Below are 17,540 nucleotides of genomic sequence, written 5' to 3'. Positions count from 1 at the left end.
AATACATTCTTAGAGCTTGAAGACAATAAAACTTATTCATCTCTTGCATTTATAGTAAAAAAAAAAAAATTGATTTGTAAATAGCCTAATTGATTCAAATATTGATGGAATAATTTTGCATAATTCTCATGTTTATATTTGAATAAAAATAATATACTTTTATTGGTACCAAAAAAAACATATTTTCTCTTGTTAATGTATATGTTTATGTTAATTTTACTTTTACATAAAATATATATATATATATATATATATATTCAGAAAATAATTATAAATGTTATACCCGTATCACTTTTAGATTTTTTTGATTATATAAAAAAAAAAAATAGTAAGCAATAATTCATCAAACTACTAACAAAAAGAAAATAATAAAATAAAATGAATATCCAGTGTTTTTATGGGAAACTGTTATGGACCTATGGACCAGGCCCAGCACAACCTATATCATAGTCGGATATTTAATATAATGGGCTTGTCTAAACCCAGCCACACAGTCCATCGCTATCAGGATCATCATCCCCTCTTATATCCAGTTAACGTTGAAACAATGGTCCAGCTCAAAGAATCTAGAGTTTATTGCATTGGATTGGATCATCTCTCACAAATACCCAATCAATATATTGTCTTCTAGTGAGGTGGCCTTTAACAACTTGGGTTCCCAACTGACCCAACTGTATTATTTTGCCCACTAAGACTTGAGGCTTCAAAGAATAGTAATGGGTTTCATGAATTAGAACTCAGAACCAGCCTAATGATCTTGTAGTTGAATTGGTATTTCTTCATGCATTAAGTACTTTGAATATTTTGAATTTAGGGAAAAAATGTTTGAATTCTGTGGTTAGTAGTATGTTATAATTATCTCTTAATAAATAAAAAAACAGGAACTCAGAAGCTCAAATGATCAAAGAAGTTCATTTTGTATAAAAATATAGGAATTTATTGTGAAAAGAAATACTAGTATCAATTATGTGTCATATTCCGCATAGTAGAAAAGTGTGGATCATAAGGCAAATCTGATGTGCGAAGAATCAGGGAATCAAGAAAAAAACAAAAAAGTCCATTTCTTGTAAATGGAGCTCTTGATTTGGACTTATGACATGTTTTAGTCCAAATTCTTAGAATATTGTGTGGTCATAAAATAAAAACAAAAACCAAGAAGCACCCATCTTGGACCACAGCCGCCACATAATTATGCATACAAAGCATAAATCCAACCGACATTTCATATTATATTTTGTTATTATTATTATTATTTTTTTATAGGTTTCAACTTATGATGTCTACTTCTAATGATTCAACTCTAGGTCTCTTATTCAACCATCAGAAATTATACCAGTTGACCAGAGAGTTTCTGCCTATAGCATCCTAATAATAGCTCTTTATCATCAGACCAAGATACCAATAAGTTTTTAGTGTAAACGGGGATTAAACCCCAAATTTCTTATTCAACTATCAGAAACTTTACCAATTGAGCTAACTGGAATCTACAAGATTTACCTAAGCTACAACTAACATAACAATTTATCCATCATTATTTATTTTCCAAACTCCTAAAACTAAAATCTTAAAATGAAAAAATTAAATAAAATAGAGACTCATAAGTGTAAGAGTTTTGCTGATTTAGATTACCCATTATTGGGTGGTTAATGAACAGGATCTGAAGTCTCTCCTCCTTGCAATAGAAGTCTTTGACTCTTGAATTGTTTATTCCAATTGCTCTTTCCCCTTTACACACTTTATATCACTAAGGAAACGTACGAGAAAGTTGTTCCAATTAAATAATAGGACTTCAGCGAGTAGCTCAGGACCAAAAAACAGAGATAAAATAAACCCCTAGACGAAGTTCGAATTGGTTTTTAGATAAAGTTGCAACCCCTAGACGAAGTTCCTAATCTTCCTATAAAAAACAATGCTACAGCCTAAGTCATTTTTAAAATAATAGTCGTTTCCATTTCCATAGAACATAGTAGAGAGAGAGTAAAGGCACAGATCATTGACGCAGAACTTGTAATATGACGCAGAACTTGTAATATGGCACAAGAATCAGCCTCTCCCAAGTTTACGTGTGTGGATGATGTTTACTCCTCAGCAGTTTTTGATGAGGAAGAAGCTTGGATTTTTTTCGATGTAATGGATGAAAAGTGTGCAGAAGAGTTGCAGCTCCAAGAGGCTCTTATGGGCTGTGTGATCGATTCCCGATTGGTCAACAAGAAAGCCTCATCCTCATTGCAATTACCATCATCACCAAAAATACAAGCAATTCTTCCAACCCCAGAAGCAGAGCCTACAAAAGAAGCTGGAGAATCATCGCATGGCTTCTGTGAGATTTGTGTGGAAAGGAAAGATAGAGACGAAATGTTCAAAATTGAGAGCTGTGTTCACTCATTTTGCTCTGATTGCATTGGCAAACATGTTACCACAAAGATCCAAGAGAGCATAACCGTTGTTACTTGCCCTGGATTGGACTGCAAGGGTACCATAGAACTCGATGCTTGCAGGGCAGTGCTTCCCAAAGACGTGTTGGACAGGTGGGGCGAGGCGCTATGTGAAGAGCTGTTTGGTTCCCAGAGGTTTTATTGTCCTTACAAGGATTGTTCAGCAATGTTGCTGAATGATAATGAAGAAGGAGAAGTTTTTAGGGAGTCAGAGTGTCCATTCTGCCATAGATTGTTCTGTGCACAGTGTTCTGTGCCGTGGCATTCAGGGGTGGATTGTGAAGCGTTTCAGAGACCGAATGAGGATGAGAAAGAGAGGGATGATCTTATTTTCAGGGAGCTTGCTAAGGAGAAGAAATGGAGGAGTTGTCCCCATTGCAAATATTATGTGGAGAGGACTGAAGGTTGTTTACATATGACTTGCAGGTCAGTTTTGCTCTTCACTGTCATGTAATTTTGGATTTGAAATCTATGAGATCTATTATAAGATGATTATTCTTTACCATCGAGATAAAATACCAATCAGTTTCTTTTTGACGTTGATGAGATTCAAAATTTATTTTACTTGATAACTAGAGTCGAACGAATTGAAACCAATATTGTCATGTAATTGGTACGTAATTATATCAATTATTTGCTTAGATTACCATATATAAATAACATAATTAGCGGTGTAGAAAAAAAAAAGTATTATTATATTTCCTTTGTGTGAGTGTGTGTGTGGGGCTAATATGGGTGTTTAGAGTTCTTGAGAATTTGATTGTTTTCTATAACATGTAATATCCATATTTTTACGTCAGTTGTATGATAAAATCTATAACTATACATTGCGAACTCTGTACGAACCCTTTCCCCTTTAGATGCCAAGCACTTTGTGCATGGACTAATACTAATCAATTATAGCCCATATAGATCATTCACATCAATCTTTATACAATTTTTGCTAAACTAACACCCAAAAATAATAATAATAATAATACTTTTGCTATTTTAACAAATTATCCGTTTTTGCAAGAAAATTTGGATTTGTATTAAATGGATTATAAATGGTTTCAAATGGGATTAGAATATAATGGGTTAGAAGTAAATTTAGATGGGTTTAAAATAGTTTAGAAGTATCACACATTAAAAAAATTAACATAGAAGTATAATATATTCTTAAATGAGTGTTTTTATATTTTTTAAGTTTAGTTTCATAAATCTATACATAAAGACACTTAGCAAGAAATTAGAGATGGAATGACACTTAACACAAGTGAGGCCCATGTAAAATAAAAAACAACTTGAGATCAAATTAGTGGGCAATTAGAGGGACACTTAGTGTAAAATTGAAATGCAATTAGAATTTTATTTGATTCTTGATGATTAATTTATATTGGATTTCTTGTCTTTTATACTGAATAATTCATTTGACAACAACCAAAAAAAAAAACTTAAACTTAGAGAGACATGTGGTGAAAAATTATATTCCAAATTTTCAATTGAAATCTAATTTGAAGTTTAATTAAAATTTCTCTCTACTTCAACTTTAATATTAATATATTTGATTAGTTAACTTGAGAGTCCAAAATAGGAGTTTCCATGGGTTTTAGATGATGTAATATATTGTTTATTTGGTTGCAGGTGTGCGTTCCAGTTTTGCTATGGATGTGGAGCTCAGTGGACTAACGATCATGGTGGTTGCCAGAGATATTAAATAAAAATCATTATGAAGATGTTATATATCATAAACATTGTACTGTTAGTATGGATATATTACCACATCCTTTGCTCTTAATATTGATAAAAATGTTAGCATTATAGGACTAGGTCTCAAGAATTTTATATTTTGCATGGCATTATGTATGGTTTGTACATATAGATATACACTGAATGGTGGAATTGCATTAATGTTTCAGTGTGCACAAATATGTGCAATCATCTCCCATTGGGTTTTAATGGAATAGTCTAACCAAAGATTGAGCCACCAGTTAGACACATATAAGTTATTGATAATTTAACATATACACTATATATTGGAGTAGTTGGTATTCTAGATTTTAGAACTTTTATTTATTTATTATTATTAAACCAAATATCTATCCATCGTAAATTTTTGAACATTAATCTACATTAAAGGAAAAAAAAAAAAAAAAAAAGCTTTTATTAAGGAAAGTCACACCTTCAATTAAATAAAAAGTCAAATAAAATCATGGACCTTAAAAGTTTAGAACATGAGAATGGCCTCTTACTTGTAGCGTAATTGATTTCTCCTACTGAACACCTAGATTCAAATCCCACTTCCATTGTAACTATTAAATTTATTTAATAAATCAATAAATTCCTCTTTTAGCTGGTACAAGAGGCTTAAGACATGCTATGAGTTTTAAACAAAGGCCCAATTCTCAATGGCACAAACTAGCTGTGCCTGATAAGGAAACATATATTACAAGACCCAAACCCAATGTGTGTTTTGCACACAGTCGTAAACCTTGAAATCCTATGAGATGAAGTATACTTGAATGTTGGCCCAGCCCAAGGCTGTGTAATAGACACATCCAAATTGAACTTGCTTAAACGGGCTCGAGCCCAAAATATTCTTTACTTTTCTCACTTTGTGAACCAAGCTCACATTAAAAAAAAAAAAAAATCAACAGGGAAATTTGCGAATTGTGGATTGGAGAACAAAAGAGGAATTTTTTTGGCCTCACATATGATATCATAGCCTAAATCTAATGAGAAACCTTGCAGTTTGGCTTGGAGTATTTGTAAAACATGAGCCTATAATCATATATAGGAAAAAATTGCCAAACAGACTATTCTTCGGAAAAAATTAGGCACGTGGCACGTGTTCAAAGTTAATTAGGAAGTTAGACTGTTTTTGAAAGTCGAGTTTGGCAAACTCGACTTTGGGCTGGAAAACAGACATTATAGTGGCGTTTTTTTAGTGGCTATAGCAGCGTTTATAGAAAACGCCACTATAGGCAACCTATAGTGGTGTTTCTGACAAACGCCACTAAAAAAAAAGCCACTATTGTGTCTGTATTCCAGCCGAAAGTCGAGTTTGCCAAACTCGACTTTCAAAAACATTCTAACTAACTAAATAAGTTTGAACGCGTGCTGTCCGACTAAAATTTTTCAGAATTTTTACTGTTTGGCAAATTTTGCCTCATATATATCATGCTATCTTTCATGTGTTTGAGACTATATACAACTTCTAGGCTAGTCCTTGCCTTTCCTAGTGTCATCATTAAGGCTTTTGTTTCAAAATGTCCTTATCCCTCGTAGTGTTACACTGCCTCTGATCCCATCTCTTATAGCTTAGCTCCTCACATCGCGAATGTGCAAAGACAAGAGGAGCCTGCGCCTTCTTCTAATGACAACCTTGATGAGACAGTTTCTATTAGTTTGGCTCATCCAGTAGTGGTATAGATAATTTGTAGCAAATTCCCTCTGAACTTAGAACACCATCATCGACCATTTGACTTGGATTGTCTCAAGAGTCATGGCCCTTCACTTGCAGTCTCGAGGGAAGAATGGTAAGCTTTAGATTTATAGATTGAACTCATATAATATAGGGTATCACACTTTTCGGCAAGTAAAATTAAAAGACAAAAATAAAAGTAATTAGATTCAATCATGAGTCATGATATTCATAAAGTAAGATTGTGAACCATTTTGCATAGATGTGACCAAAATATGGTTTTGGATGCTCAAGATGTGACCAAAGTTAATTCATAGATGATCTATTAAACTTAAACCAAAGCATAAAATACTAGGACGAAACTATGAATTTTGGTTTGAGGGAGGAAAATTATGTATTAATTCATAATTTCAAAAGAAATTTAAAACATACATACATGATTAATTAAGACACTAAGTAGTTTTAATAAAATGATAATTCTGTTGTAATTAGGAGAGGCACTAATACATTCTTAGAGCTTGAAGACAACAAAACTTATTCATCTCTTGCATTTATAGTAAAAAAAAATTGATTTGTAAATAGCCTAATTGATTCAAATATTGATGGAATAATTTTGCATAATTCTCATGTTTATATTTTGTTAACGTGTATAATGTTGTGGGCTTTAGGCCTAACTAGATTACTTATATAACACACATTCTTGTACTACACTTTTACTTGTACTACACACATATGCCTCATATATATAAAGGCACTCGTGTATATTCTTTCACGGTGAAATACAATATACACGAGTGTCTTTATATATATGAGGCATATGAGTGCAGTACAAGTAAGAGTGTAGTATAAAAATGTGTGCTATACAAGTAATTTAATTGAGCCTAAAGCCCACAACATTATACACATTAACATATTTGAATAAAAATAATATACTTTTATTGGTACCAAAAAAAAAAAAAATTTCTCTTGTTAATGTTTATGTTTATGTTAATTTTACTTTTACCTAATATATATATATATATATATATATATTCAGAAAATAATTATAAATGTTATACCCGTATCACTTTTAGATTTTTTTTTATTATATAAAAAAAAAGTAAGCAATAATTCATCAAACTACTAATAAAAAGAAAATAATAAAATAAAATGAATATGAGTAAACAAAAAATATTTAAGTATGCAGATACTTTGTAACTATAAAAATTTAATTCAAATTACAAAAATATTTTGTATTAGAAATTTCATTTTTGAAGTGAAAAAAGAATTTAAATATAAACCAAACTTGACTTAGATAATATATTAAATTAAAGCATAAAGAACCAATGAAAAAAACTAAGAATCTAGTATATAATACTAAAAAATTTATAATTTATAATTATTAAAGAACTCATTTCTATTACCTATATTAAAAAGAGCGAATCGCTCAATCTACAGTGCGTTTGGTTTAGTCAATTTTTGAGAGAAGGAAATCGAAAAGTAGAGGACTGTTTTGTTGCTTCGGTGTTTTCTTTCAGTTCATACGACAGGTATTTTTTATTTCTAAATTTCTCTATAGTTTGATTGATTTCTATCTCTCTTTTTCTTTTGTTTATTATACTGAGATACTGATTTCACAAAACTGGTAGTGAGCCTTTAAACATGTTTGATGGAAGCTTTGACTCAAGGCTAGGAATTTCGCCAAAACCCAATTCTTTGAAATTTCAGTGGGTTTTCCATTCTTGTTTTAGATATCCTTCTTTAATCTGTGTTGGTATTTGAAAGTTTTGTCATTCAATTTCACTTCCTTCTAGCTTTGTCGTGGTTCCATTGCTGATCTGTGAGGAAATGGTAGAGTAATACAAACCAACAGGTGGTTCTATTTTTATATTTCTCACTTTTGGTGTTAACACAATTAAAGGTGCAATGAAACAATGTGCCTCAAAGAAAATATTTGTTAAAATAGGAGGCTTTATTCTTCAAGCTATGGAAATGGTGGAAAATTAGACGAAACTCAAATGCGATTGACACTAGAGACAGCGTGATCGACCATTATTCACAGTGCACAGAATCAAATCTCATGCTGAGTTGTGTGAGCTCTAAACTTAGTTCCTTAAAATTTTGGTATTTGATATTTCAAATTTTTATTTTTATAGTGAGTCCGAATGTTTGACTTAAATTATTTTATCTTAGAAAAATAGATATGTATTAGCTTATTTTATTGTTAATGAGCTAATTTTTGTTTGTCTTGCATGAATTTTTAGATGGGTTCGTGGCCATGTTTAGGGAGAAAAATTGTGCCCAATTATATAGCTACACATATGGTAATTGTTCTTGATTTTACCCATTTGAAAATTATGTATTTTGATACAAACCCCATGGTTTTGGGATTAAAGATTTTATAAGTTTACCAATATGTAGAGAAAATTGCATGACTTTTATATAACTTGAAGTGAAAAGGCCCTATGATGTCTAATGTGATATTGAATGGTTATAAATTTCTTATGATTTAAAGAATTAATTAAAGTTTAATGTGCCTTTATTATTATTTTTACCATCCCAGCCGAAAGAAAATAGGGGCAAAAAAAAAAAAAAAAAAAAAAAAACCAGAATCAGCAGCTTTTACCATGTTTAAACCATCTTTGCTGACATTATCCCACCAAGAAATGGATGACGTGGTATTTCTTATCAGCTAATTATTCTGTCTCATTCTATTATTTGGGGAACACTCAATATAATTATATCTCTCTATGTTTGGATTTATAATCCACGTGAATGTTTTTCCTAGCAATATTGGGACTTATGTGATGCAGACCACTTTGAAACTAGCTTCTAGAGAATAAATGGGTGGTTGGCAGTTTGCTTCATCATGCTGATTTTTGAGATCACAAATAGGTTAGTTTGGAGCGAGCTTCCATCTATGCCATCTTGATAAATTCTTAATTCAACCCTTAAATCACTATTACTTTTTAAGGTATATCAAGATTGATCAGCTATAGAAATACTGCAACATATGTGTTTGAATGCTTTAGGTAATGTTTAATGAACCAAAAAAATCAACCCTCATTATATATTCAAATGGAAAGAAGAACAAAAAAGGATAAAGCGAAAAATGCATTTTGATCCCTTGAGTTGAGTTTATTCATTTTGAATTCTGTTAAGAGATACACTACCAAATTTCCAATTTCTTTGGAGCTATTACCACTACCAAAGCTTTGGCTTGCCATAGGAAACATTCAATTGTGTCATTTATTTTTTATTCATTTCTGAATAGTTGAGTGTTATTTGTTGCTACTCTAAAATCCCTTTAAGGATTTGTTTCTCATTGTCTTGGAGACTTACTTGATTTAATTGTATGAGTTCCTTTGATAAGTGTGCCACTAAAGATGATGTATTGACCATTTAATAATGGAGAGTAGCAAACAATATATATATATCTTTTTAATGTGAGAGGATTTGGTTAAAATGTTATTTGTTTCCTTTCTGCTAACTTGTTATCTCATTTGTTTATCATCTTGTGATTTCTGCAACTATTTTTGTTTCTTTAGATCACAAGCTAGACCAAACTAATGAGCCATATTGGATTGAGGAATGCTGGTGAATTTGTTTTGTAGGCTGGTAGGCTTATCATACATTAATTTTCAAGATTTCTGGTGATTTTCTAAATTGCATGTGTCTTGGTGATTAAAATTATATCACACCAACTTTGAGAGTTGGAGGAGTTCTTGCTTTCTTGTGCATTTGGTGATAGACTCTCGATGTAATATGTAGCTGTTGATCCAGAATTTTAGGTGCGGGTGATTCTAAATATTGACTTTTGATGCCTACTATGTAAATGAAGTTTTACTTTCTTACTATGGTAAATGGTGATTCAAATGAAAACTTAAGATCACCTTATTTATTTATTATTATTAAGAAGAAAAACAAATGAAGTTGCTGATATTATTATGCCTGCATCGTAATTATCTTTGTGAGTGCAAGAATGATTATAGGTACTAATAATCTTTTTTAATTTGAAAATGTACAAAATTTATACTGGCATTTCTCAATGTACCTACATATGTGAATTAGCTTTCTGCTAGAAGAATATTGTTTATTGACACTTGTCAAAAGTAGTAAAAGTCCCTCTTTAAGAGAGCTTTAGTTGATACATTTAGTCTGGTTAAGAGTGCCTCTTTCATGCTTCTTATTTTCAGTTTTTTGTGAATAATTAGCCACTGACATCCTTATAAAACTTGCAGGAGGAAAAGATTGATGCTTCCCTTGAGGTTCTTATCTTATCCTTGCTAATGACGAATTATGGGATGCTGTCACATATGAGGTTTTTCATGCTGTCTGATTCTGTAATTATTATTATTGTTGTTGTTTTTAAGTTTTCTTGTCTTATATAGATCCTTGTGTATTGCAAAAGGCCAAAAGTGGTTATTGTGTCTTAATTCAAAAAATTGTTCATTGTACTCTACCTCATTACTAACACAATGGAGATTAATCTAGCACTTTTATCATTTACAGGGGAAGAAAAATGTTATTTCTTATTTTATCAATTTTTGAATGGGTATCAAGTGTTTGCTTGACTTTAGAATTAACCTTTAAAGCTTCAACTCTCTAATTTTTTCCCCCTTTCTAGGCTGATGCTTTGGATAAAACCAATCTAGGAGCAGGAACAGGTAGCAAAGAGGTTAATGTATGAAGCACACCAAGTTGTGCAGGATCAAGGAGATTCCTCTCACATTAGATGTGGAAGCACCCTTCCTTGGCTTGATACTAAGTTTTGGTTTTCTACTAGAGTAGAAGATGAAGTGCAATAAAATTCAAGTTGTTCACAATTATAGAAAATCATAGTGTTCTGCTATTGAAGGTTAGAGATGTGAAGAAACTCATTAGAATGTGAATGTGTGCTACATAATATCATCTTCTTGCATAGAGTTATATCTGAAAGCTTCGGTGGTTGAATTTAGTTAGAAAACATGCCTTGTTTGATTTTGTAAAGAACCATTGGCTAAAGTCAACTATGATTACAAGGTAGACATAGTACTTGGTAGTGGATGTGTCTAACTATATTTGGTAGTGATACTTTGTCAAGGTGTTTTAAATTTCATCAATGATTAGCTAGAATCTTGTTTTCTTCTTCTTTTATGGGTTACAACATAGATTATAATGGGATTTTAAGGGCTTGTTTTTACTAAAATGTATTGCTAATGCAATTGGATCAAAATGTTATTTTGGATTGGTTAGTTGTCCATTACACTTTTAAATTTTTACACTGATATAGACAATGGCTAAAGTCAACTATGATTACAAGGTAGACATAGTACTTGGTAGTGGATGTGTCTAACTATATTTGGTAGTGATACTTTGTCAAGGTGTTTTAAATTTCATCAATGATTAGCTAGAATCTTGTTTTCTTCTTCTTTTATGGGTTACAACATAGATTATAATGGGATTTTAAGGGCTTGTTTTTACTAAAATGTATTGCTAATGCAATTGGATCAAAATGTTATTTTGGATTGGTTAGTTGTCCATTACACTTTTAAATTTTTACACTGATATAGTCAATGGGATGGAAATTGAAATTTTAACACTAAAATAAGGTGTCAACTTTAGATTTTAAAGTTTGAGATATATTTACAAACACTCAATGTATAGACAAGCACGTGCCTTGCACGTGCAACTCCCTCTAGTTATTTAAAAAAATACAAAAGAAAAGAGAAGTATCTTTTGCCTTTATCAACTAAAGCGGCAAAGCCCGAATGGTTAGAGTAAAACTCACACAAATTTGATTTTTCTTTTTTCTTTTTCATTTTTTTTAATTTTTTATTTTGACAGTAACAAATCACACAACTTTTATCATAATTTATGAACATGACAAGTTGTAAGTGATAAAAAAAATTATAAATCCCTAATTTCATCACTCACAATTCGCTACATTAAAGGGCTTGTTTAGTAAGAGATTTCTAATAACGTTATTTAAATGTTATGAAAATACATGTAGGTTAAAAAATGTTGTGAAAATAAGTGTGCTGTTTTAAAAAAAATAAAATTATTGTTTAAATAACAGTACTAAACATGCTCTAAATTACAAAAATTGTGTTATTTAGACTCTGTTTGATATTCATTTATTTTGCTAAAGTTAAAATTTTTTTACTGAAAATACTGTGGATAAAAGTAAAAATTAACTAAAATAGTACAATAAAATTCATAAATAATACTAAAAAATATAATAAAATTTATAAATAATAGTAAAAATAAACTAATTAATAAAATAAATTAGTAAAAATATTTTTTACCAAGAGACTTAGAGGTGTTTGGTTTATATTTTTAAATAATTATTTTCAGTTTTTAAATAACATTATACATTTTTTACACATTTTTTTATCTATATATAATATTTTTATAAATATTTTTAAATAATAATTTTTAATTTTTAAATACATATACCAAACAACTGTCTCTTTTCCTTTTTTTTTTTTCCCCTCTTCTCTCTCTCTTTATCACCTGCCAAAATTATGTCAACGTCTAATCAAATTTTATCCAATGTCAAACCATATTTACTTCTACCTTTTTCTATTTCCCAGATGCTCCTATCTTCACACATTTTCTCTTTTTTACCGGTACTCCTTCTCCTCGTATTTGACATTTTGACTGACGCTAGAGACACCAACTAACACAACATTTATTGCAACTAGCTGACGTGAGTGGGCATTCAAGGGAAATGTCATTATTTCGTTTTGAAACTTGTTTTGGTTTGTCTAATAGAACTTATTATTTTAGTATTGGTCAATTTTAAAGTACCATTTTAAGATATTTCAAAATTTTTAAAAATAATTATAATATATATAAATTATAAAATTTTGTACCAAATAAATTTATTTTATTACAGTAGTAAGAATAGTTTTAAGATTACAGATTATTTTATAATTTTTTTTATCACAACTCTAAGATAACAGATGATAAGTAATTAACCATCACTTACACATAAATTTGTCATTTTTTTTATTAATCTCACTCTCATGTCACAATTATAACAAAAAATTGTGAAATTTTGTGTTTCTAAACTTTTTCTAGTGTATAATAAATGAGCATAATAAGGAACTTGAACTTCCTTAGAAACGCAGAGAGTAATAATAATCAAAGTATAGGCTACAAAACTCCTTTTCAATGTAATAGTTGACAAATTCACATGCGTCAATCATTATTATTAATGCAAGTGAAGTGGTAACAGCTAGGTATGATATGGTGATAACTTTATCTGAGACAATAAAGACAATAAAGAATGATCCTTCTTCATCAAAAAAATAAAGAATGATCCTTCATCAAATTTCCCAAGCACTTGATGCCTTCTGCATCGTATGCCAAGTGTATAATTCAAATATTATCTTCAAAAGATACTTCTAAATGTGATCATCCTCATACTCATACATGCAAGCTTTAAAGTCTCAAAGACAAATAACGATCCTTCAACAAATTTCCCAAGTGCTTGATGCCTTTTGCATCATATGCCAAGTGCATAATCCATGCCACGGTCTGACTTCATCTCAACTAATGCCTTTTCTATTGCTGGATCCTGATTGGCGACTATAAATTAAAATTTTTTCACTCTTTTGTGCATTTAAAAAGCTTTCAAATTAATTAAATGATTATGCAATCACATTATACAAAAGTACAGCCTAAAAATCACTATTTTTTTAGGAACACATTTTAGCTATTAAAGTCTTTATTGGTATCTTATATGGTATTAGAAATAAAAAGTCATCAAAATGGGTATAATTTATTATGATTTCACTATTTTTAGGGTTAAATTAAAAATTTTATTCACTAACTTTACCCAAAATTTATTTCAGTAGTCTAACTTCAATTTCATTCAATCCAATTATTCCGTCTTCTCCATTAAGTAGATTGTTGTTAAATGCTCCTAATACTACATCGTTTTGTAACTTTCATGTTTTTCAAATAATAAAAATCTAAAAAACTAATAATATATATTTTTGCCGGAAAATATTAGGTCACAAAAAGAAATTGGTTTATGTACCTAAAAGAAATTCAACAACTTTCACGATAACAAAAAGACATATCCCTTTCCATTTGTGCCTTTATTTTATTTAATTTTATCATTTTAAGATTGATAGGTTGTTTTTTTGAACAAATCTATATCCACTATATGATATATATTTTATAAAGAAACATATCTTTATTTACCATAAGTAGATAGGATCTATTTAAAAACTAAGTTACAATGCTGACTCTTGCCTTAAGTGAGTTCGGCAATTGCCCAAGGCCCCAAATTGCGGAAGGCCCTCAAATTTCAAACAATTAGTTTGATTCTTTGATTCCCAAAAAAGAGAAAAAAAAGGTTAATAATATAAAATGAATAAATTAAACTGCAAATTATAATTTAAAAAACATAAGGAAAACAAACATCTAAGAAATTAAAAAAAGAGGGGAAAAGGATGCCAATGAATTATACTTGATATATAAAAAACAGAAAAGATAAATTCTTTGTAATCTGGAAGTTGAAATCTCTCCCTCCTCCTTTTCTCTGTCAACTAAACTAAACAAATCAACAAAAACATAAAAATCCCTCCCACCCGCCCCAAAAAAAAAAAAAAAAAAGTTCACCAAAAAACTTTTTTTTTTTAGTCTTCACTTTAGGGCTTTAGGCCCCAAAATGCTTTTTTTTTTTTTTTTTTTTTAATTATAAAATATTTGCCTCAAAATACATAGAGCAGCACTGAAACTAACAAAACCATTTAATCCATAATAATTATTTATATATATCTAACTCCTTAAAACAAAATCTAAAAAGTAAAATAAAATAAAATAAAGGCATGTAATATATGAAGAAAAGTTGGAAGGTGAGAGGAAGCGAGGGGCCGATTTTTATATTTTTATATTTGGTTGGGCCGAGTTAGGCTAGCCGTTCATCGGGGGTTCATGAACAGGATCTGAATTCTCTTTCTTTCAAAAGAAGTCTTAAATTATTGATTCCATTGCTCTTTCTTTTTTTCCCACTTTGTGTCACTCTCTAGGAAGTGTACGAGAAAGTTGTTCCTCTTGTTCCAATTAGGACTTTTGCGATTGGCTTAGGAATAAGAATAGAAAAAGTGGAATAAAATAAAATGAAATAAATTTTGAAATTTAAAAAAAAAAAAGTTTGGGTTAGATAAAGTTGAAAATTCACCTTTTAATTCCTCTGTGCTTTATCTTTTTCCTTGTCAATTAGTTAGCCTTACTGCCTTAGTCCAAAAGTCTAAATTTTAAACCCCTAAATGAGGGAGTTCCCAATCGGCCCAATAAGAAATAACTTCTTCCAAGCGAAGTTACTTCTAAAGTAAATATCATTTCCATTATATTAAACCCCCACACACACTTTCTCCTTAGTAAAGAGAAAGACTAAGAGGCTGATCATTGACTCAGAATTTGTAATATGGCACAAGAATCAGCTTCTTTCGATCTTGTACAGGTAGATGATTCCTACTTCTCACTAGTGTTTGATGAAAAAGAAGATCCGATTTTGCCTGTATCTGATGAGAAGTATGCAGAAGAGTTGCAGTTCCAAGAGGCCCTTATGGGCTCTGTGATCACTTCCAAATTGGCCAACAATGGAGCCTTAACCTTATTGCCATCAATGTCATCGCTAACGCCAACAATACAAGCAATTTTTCCATCCCCGGAACCAGAGCTAGCAAAAGAAGCTGGGGAATCATCACATAGCTTCTGTGAGATTTGTGTGGAAAGGAAAGATAGTGACCAGATGTTCAAAACTGAGAGCTGTGTCCACTCATTTTGCTCTGATTGCATTGGCAAACACGTTTCCACAAAGATCCAAGAGAGCATAACCACTGTTACTTGCCCTGGATTGGACTGCAAGGGTGTCATAGAATTCGATGCTTGCAGGGCAGTGCTTCCGAAAGACGTGTTGGACAAGTGGGACGAGGTGCTATGTGAAGCGCTGTTTGGTTCCCAGAGGTTTTACTGTCCTTTCAAGGATTGTTCAGCAATGTTGCTGAATGATAATGAAGAAGGAGAAGCGATTAGGGAGTCAGAGTGCCCGTTCTGCCATAGATTGTTCTGTGCGGTGTGTTATGTGCCTTGGCATTCAGGGGTGGATTGCGAAGAGTTCCAGAGATTGAACGAGGATGAGAGAGGGAGGGATGATCTCATGTTGAGGGAGCTTGTTAAGGAGAAGAAATGGAGGAGGTGTCCCCATTGCAAATATTTTGTGGAAAGGACTGAAGGTTGTTTACATATGACTTGCAGGTCAGTTTTGATCTTGACTATCATGTCGTTTTTTATATTTACAATCGGATTTGATGTCTATGAGATCAAGATAAAATACCAATTAGTTTATTTTTAGCATAGACCACATTCAAAACTTTTTCTATTTGATAACAAGACTAGGACAACAAGACCAGTTGAACCAACTTTTTTCTATTTGATAACAAGACCAGTTGAACAAGCTAAAACTAGGATTGTCATGTAATTTTTACATAATTACACATTAAGTATTTGCTTAGAATGACCTTATATATATTAGTGATGTTAATTAGTAGAAAATTGTATATTATGTTGGTTTTGTTTTTTTTTTTGTTAACATGTGTTTAGAGTTCTTTGAGGCCTTGATTATTTTCCTTAGGCTTAGTGATAGTTACAAATTGTGTGAATGAGAAATTTAGTTATAATTGTGAAATTGTATTTTCAAAAACATGATTTCACCATTTCACAATAATAACTAAAATCATGTTTTCAATCATGATTTCAGCTAGAGTGTGTATGGGTAGTATATAACTTAGCATGCGAAAAATAATTAGCATTTTCTTAGTGTGTAGTAGTAGTACCCATATTATTGAGGGAAACTATTCTCTTACACTCATTTATATCAATATCCATAATTGATACGAAAATATCCACATTTTAAAACATGAAATTGGATGTAGAAAAACAAGTGTAAGAGTATCTATGCCTATTAAGTTGGTTGAGTGATAACATCTAAACAAAGACATTGGGGCATAGCAATGCCTATTAAGTTGGTTGTGTGATAAGATCTAAAATATATACATTGGGGCAGAGTAATGTTATCATTTTGCTCTGGCTAGAGAGGGACAATAAAATTAGATGCCTTGTTCAATTAATTAGCCCTCTTATGTGTTACATAATTTTATGATTTTGAGATGCCCAAAGTGTTCAACGGGTTTTAGCTGATGTAATTATAATGAGTCAAGAAGTTCTTTTTATAAGCAAAAGCAATTGTTTATTTGGTTGCAGGTGTACTTCCCAGTTCTGCTATGGATGTGGAGCTGAGTGGACTAGCGATCACGGTGGTTGCCAGAGAGATTAAATGTCTAGAATGAATCATAATGAAGATGTTATCACAAGCACTGTACTATAAGTATTGGAAACTCTGGATATATTACCTCTTTATTTTGCTTTTATCCTTGGTTAATTTATGAGAAAAATGCTCAAATTTGCATATAAATCTATTATTCAAATTCTTCTCATTAATTATTGAGAATTCACTCTACACTATTCTTAGCCTCTTGGACTATTATACATAAATAATAACTCCAAAATCAGAATCTATGCTAAAAATGAAGTTGAATGCAAAGTCAAAGATCAAAATCAACACACGTCAACGGTTGAATTAAGGTGGTCCTTGTGTGGCGTATGATCGGAGATTGAAGGATCTTGGTGCGTTAGTGTTTTTGCCGTTTGGGGAGTTGCTGCTT

The 17,540-nt window shown here is 31.1% G+C and overlaps 2 protein-coding genes and 1 long non-coding RNA gene across 10 annotated transcripts; all 3 read left to right on the top strand.

The window, feature by feature from the left end:
- Positions 1-1,867: 1,867 nt before the first annotated feature.
- LOC115989415 (probable E3 ubiquitin-protein ligase RNF217) lies at positions 1,868-4,287 on the top strand. The gene is made up of 2 exons (XM_031113091.1): positions 1,868-2,861; positions 4,059-4,287. The coding sequence occupies exons 1-2, from the start codon at positions 2,032-2,034 to the stop codon at positions 4,129-4,131; spliced, it is 903 nt and encodes a 300-aa protein (XP_030968951.1). The 5' UTR covers positions 1,868-2,031; the 3' UTR covers positions 4,132-4,287.
- Positions 4,288-7,246: 2,959 nt separating this feature from the next.
- On the top strand, positions 7,247-11,017 carry LOC115989026. Of its 8 annotated transcripts, none has more exons than XR_004091752.1 (5): positions 7,247-7,367; positions 7,632-7,909; positions 8,082-8,141; positions 10,059-10,138; positions 10,445-11,016. It is a non-coding gene; the product is annotated as an uncharacterized LOC115989026 (long non-coding RNA). The 8 variants fall into 8 exon arrangements; XR_004091757.1 differs by having other exon boundaries at positions 7,739-7,909; positions 10,445-11,015; XR_004091755.1 differs by having other exon boundaries at positions 7,784-7,909; positions 10,445-11,014.
- Positions 11,018-15,144: 4,127 nt separating this feature from the next.
- LOC115992007 (probable E3 ubiquitin-protein ligase RNF217) lies at positions 15,145-17,257 on the top strand. Its single transcript, XM_031116043.1, has 2 exons — positions 15,145-16,074; positions 17,080-17,257. The coding sequence occupies exons 1-2, from the start codon at positions 15,242-15,244 to the stop codon at positions 17,150-17,152; spliced, it is 906 nt and encodes a 301-aa protein (XP_030971903.1). The 5' UTR covers positions 15,145-15,241; the 3' UTR covers positions 17,153-17,257.
- Positions 17,258-17,540: the final 283 nt, after the last annotated feature.

The sequence above is a fragment of the Quercus lobata genome, chromosome 5 (assembly GCF_001633185.2).
Source record: "Quercus lobata isolate SW786 chromosome 5, ValleyOak3.0 Primary Assembly, whole genome shotgun sequence".
In the NCBI taxonomy this organism is placed as follows: Eukaryota; Viridiplantae; Streptophyta; class Magnoliopsida; order Fagales; family Fagaceae; genus Quercus; species Quercus lobata.
The sequence above is the reverse complement of the archived record's forward strand: the minus strand, read 5'-3'. Positions and strand labels throughout refer to the sequence as shown.